Source organism: Engystomops pustulosus, chromosome 4, assembly GCF_040894005.1.
Source record: "Engystomops pustulosus chromosome 4, aEngPut4.maternal, whole genome shotgun sequence".
Classification (NCBI taxonomy): domain Eukaryota; kingdom Metazoa; phylum Chordata; class Amphibia; order Anura; family Leptodactylidae; genus Engystomops; species Engystomops pustulosus.
This window is the reverse complement of record NC_092414.1, coordinates 194,103,641-194,115,352: the sequence shown is the minus strand read 5'-3', so window position 1 is coordinate 194,115,352 and position 11,712 is coordinate 194,103,641. Positions and strand designations below refer to the sequence as shown.

The 11,712-nt window shown below is 41.6% G+C and overlaps 1 protein-coding gene across 2 annotated transcripts; it reads right to left on the bottom strand.

Moving 5' to 3' along the window:
- Positions 1–2,927: 2,927 nt before the first annotated feature.
- Positions 2,928–11,446, bottom strand: LOC140125743 (volume-regulated anion channel subunit LRRC8A-like). 2 transcript variants are annotated; one of them, XM_072144601.1, is made up of 4 exons: positions 11,256–11,446; positions 9,029–9,185; positions 6,262–8,634; positions 2,928–3,176 (listed from the first exon to the last, which is right to left on the bottom strand). In XM_072144601.1, exons 2-4 carry the CDS (start codon positions 9,164–9,166, stop codon positions 3,168–3,170), a joined length of 2,520 nt encoding a protein of 839 aa, XP_072000702.1. In that variant the 5' UTR covers positions 9,167–9,185; positions 11,256–11,446; the 3' UTR covers positions 2,928–3,167. The 2 variants fall into 2 exon arrangements, with proteins under 2 accessions (XP_072000702.1, XP_072000703.1); XM_072144602.1 differs by lacking the exon at positions 11,256–11,446 and adding an exon at positions 11,109–11,132.
- Between the last annotated feature and the right edge of the window lie 266 nt (positions 11,447–11,712).

Sequence of the window (11,712 nt, the reverse complement as noted above, 5' to 3'; positions counted from 1 at the left end):
CACGAGGACCAGTCGGGGTTTATGCCAGGGAGATCGGTTAGAGATAACATTCTGCGCATGTGGTGGTACTTGCAGTCTCCATGTGAGGCCGAGGGGACAAGGGCTTTGGTCTCCCTCGACGCGGTCAAGGCTTTCGACCGCGTCGAGTGGGACTATATCTGGAATGTCCTGGAAAATATGGGTTTTGGGCCATCCTATATAAAATGGGTAAAGTTGTTATACAGTGGGGCCTCAGCCAGGGTCAGTGTAAATGGTAGAGCCTCTGCGGCCTGGCAACTATTTAGGGGAACCAGGCAGGGTTGCCCCCTATCGCCCCTGTTATTTGCGGTGGCCCTGGAACCACTGGCATGCAGCATTAGGACCTCAGAGGGGTTAAGAGGATTCGTATGGGGAAATAGAGAAATAAGACTTTTATTATATGCCGATGATATGCTCCTATTTTTGGATAACTCAGAGCAAGGGATCAAAACGGTTGTTAAATTGATAGAAGACTTTGGCGAACCCTCGGGTATAAAAATAAATTGGGGGAAATCATCTTGTCTGCCACTAGACAGAGAACCGGCAGCATACTCTGCAGGTAATTTGATGGTGGTAGAGAAGATGCGATACTTAGGAATAATGGTGAGCAAGGAACCCCGGCATTATGGTGAATTAAATATGAACCCCCTCATACATAAGATTAAGGGTAAAATGGCAGTCTGGAAAAGAATGCACCTATCAATTGCGGCGAGAGTAGTAATTTTCAAAATGATGCTGTTACCTCAGATCTTATTTGTCTTTCAAAATAGCCCAGTGATCCTCCCCAAGAAACTCTTCTCGATCTTGGAATCGATATTAAGGGATTTCATATGGAACGGGAAAACGGCACGTATAAAGTTAGAGAGTTTGTATTCACCGATTGAAAAGGGAGGCTTAGCCATCCCGGATCTTTTTTGTTATTTTTTAGCCACACAATGGCAGAATATTAGGGATTGTGATAGAGGATTGTTGCACTATATAATAGATAGAAAATATGAGTTTTTGATAAAATATGATATATGGAGCCTGTTGGAATCAGGAGTTTTCCACAATAATGAATTCAAAGCACAATTCACCATAACTACATTAATGCAGTGGGTTTGGGATAGGACTAGAATGAAATTAGGATGTAAAGGATACTTTGGGTTATCGCCACTATGGGGATTTAAAAAAGGAATGTTGTGTTCATCAGGACTCACAAGGGGTTGTCAAGAAAAAGGGATATTATTTATTAATCAAGTAGTAAAAGATAGGAAACTGAGATCGTATGAAGAATTGACTGGCGACTTCCAGTTAAAGACGAAGGACTGGCTATTTTATGCCCAGCTAAGGAGCGCCATTAGTGCCCGCTTATTAGAGGAGGATTTTATGGAAATAGTTCACCCTTTGGAGAGCTTATTTGACCCAAAGACTTATAGGAAAGGTGCCTTCTCTAGGGTCTATAGGACCATTCAAGGGAAGTCCCCACAGTCTCCCATAGCTGTCCGCTTTAACAGATGGAAGAAAGATTTGGGTAACCTAACAGACGAAGAGTGGGAGGACTCGCTTAACATGATAAAGAAAACCACTAAAAATATGTCCTATATTGTAACGCAAATATTTATAATACACAGGGTACATTTCACACCCAAACACTTAAATGCCTTTTGGAAAACAGGAGAGGAAAAATGTCCAAGGTGTAATTTAATAGACGCAGATACAATACATATGCTGTGGAGATGCCCGAAACTACACCGGTATTGGTCAGAGGTAGTGAATAAATTGCAATTGGTATTTGAGTCTAGAATTCCGATGAGCGCACAAGTGTGTGTTCTGGGAACAAAAGTAGGCATAGAAGGAACCATGAACAATATTATATATATACTGAAAGGTCTCCTGGTAGCTAGGAAATCGATTCTATATCATTGGAAAGATAAGGAGCCCCCGAAACTGCGGGAATGGGAGAAGAGGCTCGATCTTTTATGCCATGCCGATAGGCAGGCGGCTATAGAAAGAGGTGACAATCCAGAGTCAATCTGGAAGTCTTGGATAAATAGATTACATTGTTAAGAGGATGCATCGGATTTGATACTATGGATGGGAACTACAGGTAGCCATCAACCGTAGGAGGGAGGGTTGGGAGGTTCAAGGGGAAAAATTGAAAAATAGTAAGACTAAGAGGTAAAACTTAAGTACTATCTGTTTTGACCACAAGCGAACTATGTGAAAAATTATGAAAAATGAGACATACTGTAAATCATGTTAAAGGCTGTAATCTATACTTTTTCTTTTATATATTCATGCATGAATAAAGACTATTTTTCAAAAAAAAAAAAAAAAAAAAAAAAGAGATGGAGTGGGTTCGTACAAAAGAATATATGGACAAATGTCTTTTCATTATTTGGTGCTAATCTTTTGGTTTAATATATATATATATATGTATGTATAGGCAAATCCCCTATGAACCATAACCAGAAATTTTAGCTGCAAAACTCCTTCACAACAATCGCAGATCATCCTAGTAGATTAACTGCTGTAAATACATGAACCAATAGTTTACTTTACTTAAAGGAAACCTACCACTTGTAGTGGCAGGTTTCCGATGGAAATACCGGGCACCAGCTCAGGCTGAGCTGGTGCCGGAGCTTATTTTAGTTAGTGTTTTAAACCGCGGTATCGCGGTTTAAAACACTTTTTAAACGTTATAGCCGGTGCAGGCAGGTACGCGCTCGGCGCTTACCGTGCGCGCGGCTACATAGGAAGTGAATGAGAGCCGCGTGCACGGTAAGCGCCGAGCGCGTACCTGCCTGCGCCGGCTATACAGTTTAAAAAGTGTTTTAAACCGCGATACCGCGGTTTAAAACACTAACGAAAATAAGCTCCGGCACCAGCTCACCCTGAGCTGGTGCCCGGTATTGCCATTGGAAACCTGCCACTTCAAGTGGTAGGTTTCCTTTAATGAACAAAATTAACAATGAGAACTACTTTCAGATTTCACTTATTAAACAGAGCTATTTCACTTTTAACAAATATGAAAAACGACTAATAACCAAATTCTTAAAATGAAACAAGTTTGCAAATCCTCCTAGACACAAGACGTTACACTGTCTGTATTTGTCTGTAGCTCATCTTCTGTGACGAGGTGTTTAATTTTCACTCTTTACGTTTGACTATGAAATCTGTAAAAGAGAAAAAAAGATTTAGAAGAGTCATATAAACCAATGTAACTTTACTGTAGTAACCTCTCAAGTACAGAGCTGTGTGAGGGCTTATTCCCTTCTCAGTGATGTTATTAATTATTCCATGTCATGTACTGGGAAGCTGAAATAAAATTCCAAATGTGGTGAACGTGGCAAAAAAAACCCATTTGCGTCACTTTCTTGTGGGCTCAGTTTTTACGACTTTCCCAGTGCGCTCCAAATGATACGTCTACTTTATTCTTTGCTTCGATACAATCACGGTGATACCAATTTATACAGGTTTTATTGTGTTTTAATACATTTTCAAAAATTAAACAAATGTGTATGAAAAAAATTTGTTTGTGACGCTAATAACTTTTTTATACGTCAGTGTACGGAGCTGTGTGAGGTGTCATTTTTTGCAAAATGAGCCAACACTTTTATTGCTACCATTTTGAGGTCTGTGCAACCTTTTGATTACGCTTTTTATAAATTTTTTGACATGATGTAAAATGGCGTAAATGGAGCGTTTCGGACATTTGGGCGCTATTTTCCTTTATGGGGGGGTCACCGCCGGGAATAACCGTTTCTATATTTTGATAGATCGGGCATTTTGAGATGCAGCGATACCTAACGTGTCTGTGATTTTTACTGGTTATTACGTTTAATTCTAGGGAAAGGAGGGTGATTTGAATTTTTAGTTTCTATTTATTCTTTATTATTTTGTACATTTTTTTTTTAAACTATTTTTTAGACCCTCTAGGGTGCTAGATGGTCTGATTGTTCCTACCATATACTGTAGTACTACTGTATTGCAGTATATGGCATTTTTTACATAGTATTCATTACAATGAGTCACTGGCTCATTGTAACGCATCTTCAGAAGCCATGCAGCCTTGGGTCTGACAGAGATCCGAGACTGTAATGGCAACGAATCACACCCAACGACCCCCCCCCCCCCGATGACGTCCCAGGGAGCAACTATCTCAATGAAGATGGCAGCGCCCTTGCAGCACTATCTTTAAAATGCTGCCAGTGGCATCGAAAGAGTTAGTGCACACGCTCGTTGCAATCACCGATCGCTGGTGTAGCGGTGAGTTTTTGGCCTACACCCTGTGAGGCCTCTTCATGCAGCCTATGCACCTCTGCATCATACATGTACGGCGCAGAGCGTGGAGAGGTTTCATGGGTATTCCCATCTTAGCCATTTGTGGGCGAGAGGAGAAAAGCCATGAATCCACCGCACTGAGGTGGTTAGAGTTACAAGAACATAGGGGTACATTTACTTAGGGCTTTCTGTCGGACTTTGCACATTCTGAAAACGGTGAAAACGGCCTGCACAAGTGTTTAAGAAGTGACCGTGTCACTATTGTGTCGCACGCAACCCTTTTGTGGCGCTGGCCTTGCACCAGATTTATCATGCAAAGTCTGTTGTACGTCCTATGTTAAAGGTGCACCACAAAAAAGTTGGTGAACCCTGTTGGGCCAGTGCAGGGAAGCGACAAATTCACGCCAGGTTTCTGGCGCATAATCTTAATTAAACAGGTGCACCCAGAATTACAAACGGGAAGAGTACCCCATTTTTACATTGAATATTTATTTAAAGGAACCCTACCATCAGGAACCTACCTATTAAGTTATATTTGATGGTAGGTTGCTACTTCCACCCTACAACCTGATATTTTACTGATATGCAAATTATCATCAGAGGCTACTGGGGCGTGGAGTAGCATCTCCGGGTGCCTGTGTACCACCGGCTTCTTCGGAGCTCTGCATATGTTCAGTAGCTCCTGCTCTACTGGAGGGGCTACTGTACATGTGCAAAGCTCTGAAGAAGCCTGCAGTGGGGATACAGCTCTTACACAAGCACTAGTTTTATCAGGAACAGTGGAGGCTACTAGGGTGTGGAGTAGCCTTTGCTCCCACAGCCCGGAGATGCTACTCCACGCCCCAGTAGCCTCTGCCAATAATTTGCATATCAGTAAGATAAAGTTTAGTTTCATTTAGGCAATATAAAAGGATTAAAGAAAGATAGTTTTGGTCTAAGGACAGACAGAGGAAATAGGTAGATTCACACTGGTAGTGACACTACTTGAGTCCAATGAAGCCCTGCATATTCATGAGTTACTTGCATTACCCTCCCTCCTTGTTCCTGATTGACAGGCTATGATATTCTGCTATATGGAGAGCTCTGTAACATCATTGGGCACATAAAATCATGTGACGTCATCAAAGGTCCTGTTATATTTGCAACGGCTAACCCATGTATGTGATGGGTCTTATATCTGTGATGGGTAACATATCTGATCCCATGAAATTCCAGCAGCCTCAATGAAGTATGGGGAGAAATAGAATTCCATGGAGGATGGGGAGGAGTAGAGGTCAATGAAAGCTGCTGTGATTTCAGATGTATGCATGGTGTACAGTTTACTAATGTTAAGAGGCTAAAGGACCTGTGATGATGTCTCTCTGGTCACATGACATGCTGAGAAGAGCCATGATGAGGAGCAGATGTGAGGGGCCGGCCAAGCAGAACAAGTCTTCTCTGAAGCCAGGGAATATAATATTAAGTTGATTTATGTGGATGTAAAGGAAATGGTTTTTAGCTATCAGTTAATTAATAGGGCTGTATAGGAACCTGTAATTCGCTTTACTTGTAAAAATGTGGTGACAGGTTCCTTATCATTCTTAGCATCTTATAATATGTGCCTCTCTGATGATTTGGGCAAAGATAGAATTTTCTGTCTCATTCCTCATTAATAATTGGGACTAATGTTATTATTTCTTAATCTCCACTGTCATAGGGGTGGAGCCAGGTGGTTTGCTTCAGCCCAAGACCACCCACCTGGCAGGAGAGAGGCTAATTAACACATTGGCTACTAAGACGTGCTATTTGGGCTGTCTACTGTTGGATAGGTGGTTCTAGGCTGGGTGGCCCCATCTATGTGACAGTAGAGATTCATAAATACTGATATTGATTACTCGAAAATGGTGAGGGCTAGAGAGAAACTTCCAACCACACCATAATAAGGGTATAAATGTGGATTTGGATGTAACCGTCTGGTATGTAATGCCATTTACTTACACAACCATTCTTGATGTTCATCCTTTCCCTCACTTCATAGGGCAAGGTATCAAAGATCTCCTTCTCCACCAACAACTGGCTCCGTTTTAGGCAGGTGCATTGTTCCAGTTCTATAGGTAGTTTCTCCAGCTTGTTCTCCTGCAGATCCAGGTAGGATAACTGTGTTAACGTTCCGATAAGTGGTGATAGGATAGAAATGCTGTTATGAGAAAGTATCAGAGTCTTAAGCTTCGTGCAGGAGAAGAGTTGATCAGGAAGGGAGGTCAGCTCGTTATGTGAAATTGAGAGGTACTCAAGGCCAACAAGGTTTCCAATCTCAGCGGGCAAGGAGTGGATCTCATTCTTGGAGACGTCCAAGTAGGACAATCGGGTCAGCTTGAAGACTGCATCGCAGATAGAAGTCAACTGATTATGGTCTATATACAGTTTCTCAAGCCTGGAAACTTTAATAATATGTGGAGGGATAGAGGTGATTATGTTATTGGAAAGATACAGTGAGACCAGATTCTTCAGTTGCTGAAGGCTGGCAAGTTCCTCTAGAAAGCTCAAGTTGTTATCGCTAAAGTCGAGCTCCTGGAGTTTCACTAGACTGAATATAGAACTGGGTATGCGATCCATTCTGCACCGGTTGAGACTCAGCTCTTTTAGGTTTGTAAACTTTTTTAAGATGGAGAGAGAAGATAGTTTTATGTTGTCATTATCAATGCTAAGGCCTTCTAGAGTTTGGGCCAAACGTAATAAGGTTGCAGGAATCAAAGACGTGCGTATTTTAAGGAAAAGGAACTTGAGTTTCGTAAGTTCCTTAAAAGAATGCAAGGCAACAATGGCCTTATTTTCCAACTCAAAGTGACCATTAATGTAGAGCTCCTGAAGAGATGATAGGTGGTAAACCCAAGCAGGAACCTCATCGGGATTACTGAAATTCACTCTCAAGATGTTGAGGTTCTTCTTCAAGAATACGAGGGCTGTTGTTTCCACCTTTATCTTACAGTTAGTCATCCACAGTTCTTTCAGCAACCTCATGTTGGAGACGTCACTCATCAATGTTGCACTTTTTGTCTTCTCAAGTTTTAGGACTTCAACTTCTTTTAATTGAAAGAGCTGGTCAGGAATGCCGGGAAGTACTGGCAACCGAAGCTCTAACTTGCCTTCTAAGTTGATGCTTAAGCGCTGCCTGAGTTTCTCTTGGGTCCAGTAGTTGTTCATGTTCAGTAGATCCAACTTGGTTTCACTGACATCCGATAGGAAGACTGCAAATTTCCATGCGTAAAGCTGATCATATTGATGGATCAAATGAAGAAGGAGAGCAAAATCATTGATCACGTCAGGGATGTCATCTATTTTTGACTCTCTTCGGATGATTTCAAAAGAGTATTCTTGCAGCTTGTGCCAGAAGATCCAGTAGACGGTATAGAGACATAGAAATATGTAGCAGAACAAGACTAAGAGGTAGATAACAGACAACATGGTGAACATTCGCCAAGGCACATAAATGCATGAGAACTGAGTGTACCCCGAAATGTTTCGTGGCTCCTCACAGTAAAATTCAAATTTTATATCAGGGGTATAATACGCAACATACAAGAAAAGTGATGTTGACAGCAGCAATCTGAGAATAGCTTGTATCTTGTAAATATTATAAAGTAGACGTCTCTTCTCTGTGTGTAGTCGAAAATTTTTTACTCTTTCGAAAAGAGCCTTTGCCTCCTCTCCTTCTTTTTTGTCAAGAATTGACAAAGCGGTTCCCATGCCTGTTACTGTGTCTATGAACTGCTTGGAGCACGCGTAGGACATATGTGGTCTTTTGACTTCTTCCACTCTGAAACTAACTCGTTTTTGTGTTGGCTTTGGTGGATCTTCTAGCTGTTCTCTAATTTCAAGCTGTGATATATTTTGTAGCTGAGAGTCAGATGGTTTTAGAAGTACAGAAGCTTGAGTCTCAGTTTCTAAAGACCTAGCTACAGCTTCAGATTCGGAAGGCTTTGTTTCTAATGGGGCCAGTGGAATCATTGTCGCCTCATGTACCGTCCTCGAAAGAGCTTTGATGGTCCAAGGAGAAGCTAGACACATTCCAAGAACCGTGATGAACTGCTCAATCCTGGAACGTGTCCCTGGAAATTTGAACCAGAAGTTGCTGGCGATCATAAAAATGGTTGAGTTAACTAAGATGAGGTAAGGAAAGAACCTTGTGAAGCGCGGGACCACGTGTTCATAACACCACTGGTTAACCATGAAATAATACTGCAAATCCATTTTTGTCCTATGCCCAGATGTGAAATAGTAAGTCTCAACTCCGTAGACCGAAGTAAGATTGATAACGTTTTCTGGAGGATCTTGGGGTATAGGCACGCACAGCACTTTCTCACTAGACGCCTGTTAATATAAAAACAACATGTAATGAAAAAGCTGCCATCAAAGCATTATATTTATACAACACAAAATATGGAGAGTATTCTAATTCTTTGTTACAGTTGATATCATTTTTCTGTGTGTCGTGGTTTCTGACTGACTTTCGATCCTGTTGAGCCTGTCGTAAAAATTTTGAATTCTGCCCCTGTCAGAATTGTAGCCAAATTTCTGTTTGAATATAACGAGACAGGTTGTAGAGTATAACTTGCATGGTTTCTGAAAGAGCGAGAGAGTAGGGTTTCTTCTTCCAGAAACTGCCCCTCCAACAAAGACAAAGCCACCTAACCCTCCTCCCTTCTCCCCCTCCTCTTGAAGAAGACATATAGATATCTCTATGATCTGCTATGACTGTTCTCACCTGTAAAGTAGAAGAGAAAACAGACACCGTAAGCATCAGGAGGCTGATATAATCAGACATGACATCCCACCATGGTTTGAGGATCCGGAAAGAAGGGTTCTGTGCCGTGAATTTCTTGAGCTCTCCTAAAAGCATCATTTTCTATCAAATAACGGGCCTGGTAAAAATAAAGTAAACAATAGTAAATGGTTCTGCCTTAAGACTAATAAGGGGGCATGCAGCTACTGCATGTATTCATTACTGTATTGTATGGGTGGTTGGGGCTCATAGACAGAACATTAACCAATATGGTGGCATTGGAAAAAAGCAGCCATGTTTTCCAATCTCCTACAACTGAGGAGCTGTAGGTCATAGATGATTATACACAGTAAACCAAGATTATGTGCCGTGTATGAAGTAGCCAAACGGCCATGTGTCCACCTTGGTGCTACTGCTGGAGAGAATCAGTCTCCTTCCCCCTCTGACAGCCATGTGTGCCTTTTGGTGCTGCTTCTATTCTGTACTGCTAAGGACCACTTGGGGCAGCTGGCAATATTGACCTTTCTTTCTATCCCTGTAGGTGTCATCTTGTCTATAATGATAATTACTGCAAAATGCTCCTTTCCTGACCGGCAGGGCAAAAAATATTTATATTGGTTATTTTCTAAAAAAAAAAGGCAAAATTTCCAGATTTGTGATGATGATTACCTATACATAGGTTAAGTTATCAGCGGTGTCCCGATTGGTGGATCAAGCCAATTTTTTTGAATAGGAGATTCCTGGAGTTCCTTGGGCTGACCATTATACAGAGAATGGAACTCTGCTCTCACTCAGCTAATAGCAAGTGGACCCCAACGGTTCTAGCATGACTGATTTGATATTGATGACATACCCTATGGAGAGTTATCCATAATCACATTCTTTAAAAACCATCAGCCTTCAGAAATAGTTAAATTTGAAAATGGGATGAGTTCTCTGTTGCAGTCCCTTATGAAGAATGGCTGGACCATTGTATATTCTTTTTACCTCTTGTGTCACCCCATTCTTCCTCATAGACTGTAAGCTCTTGTGTAACCCCCTCATCCTCGTAGACTGTAAGCTCTTGTGTCACCCCCTCATCCTCATAGACTGTAAGCTCTTGTGTCACCCCTCATCCTCATAGACTGTAAGCTCATGTGTCACCCCCTCATCCTCATAAACTGTAAGCTCTTGTGTCACATCCTCATCCTCATAGACTGTAAGCTCTTGTGTCACCCCCTCATCATCATACACTGTAAGCTCTTGTGTCACCCCCTCATCCTCATAGACTGTAAGCTCTTGTGTCATCCCTCATCATCATACACTGTAAGCTCTTGTGTCACCCCCTCATCCTCATAGACTGTAAGCTCTTGTGACACCCCCTCATCCTCATAGACAGTAAGCTCGTGTGAGCAGGGACTACACTCCTTTTGTTCCATATGATTGTTTGTGCTCTGCCATGTTTTATTATATTTGTATTTGTCCCCTATGATTTGTAAAGCGCTATGGAATATGATGGCGCTATATAAATAAAGATTATTATTATTATGGTAGTTTCCCAGACTGAATCGGATGGTTTTTCATGGACTGAGTACAGTCATGTGCCGCTGGGCTAAGGATACCTTCGCGCTTATGTCTGATCTGAATGATGTGCAACGCCATTGTGCAAGATCTACATCCTACTCATGATATAAAAGAACATATTATATTATATTTATAATTTGAGATATTTCAGATGTGGGTTTCAGGTACCCTGGGACATAAATTTACCTCACGAGGGAGGGGGGTCCTGACATCCATTTTGTGGTCAGTGGCGTAACTAGAAGCTGATGGGCCCCAGTGCAAAGTCTGTGCCAGGCCCCCGACTATAATGTATGGTTTATAGTACCAGTCTTCTCATATGGGAAAGTGACACCTTATGGGCCCCTAAGCCTCCAGGGCCCAGTTGCGATTGCATAATCTGCACTCCCTCAAGTTACGCCCCTGCTATTCATGATATGAAAGAACATATTATAATATGTAATATTTTATAATATGAGGTATTTCAGATGTGGGTGTCAGGTACCCTGGGACATAAATTTACCTCATGAGGGAGGTAGGGCTACATTCACACAGTAGTGTGCACTAATGGCATTTGGCATCGAAATGGCGGTCATCACACGTCCATTTTCAAGACAGCACTGGTCCCAGTCATACATAATACCCACATCTTTCAGAGGGATATGATTACCTCAGATAGGGAAAATCCTTTATAACAATTCAATCCCCACACTTATTACATGTGACAAATATATAATATTCTTGAGGACGGAAGTGATAAATCCCCTCAGTCTGTGACTAGTTATTATATACTCTCTTTCTTAGACTAGACGCTGCTTGTCTCTCTCTGCTCAAAATGGCTGCCATCCATCCACTGTAACTATGGTGACACAGAGGAAGCTGAAGCATAAACAAGCACCTCATAATATGAATCTCTTCAGGGGTTGCAGTGGCTTTTATTAGTGACATAAATGTAGACACATCAGTCAGCCATAATATTAATATTACTTAGTTAATATTACCCCGTTATATTTTATTACTACCGATTCAGTTTAAAAAAAAAATCCGCTGTAATGAGGGGTGGCTTAGGGAGGCCGCTTAAAGGAGTTATCCTGAGCTTGGAAAACATGGCCAAAAACAGCGCCACA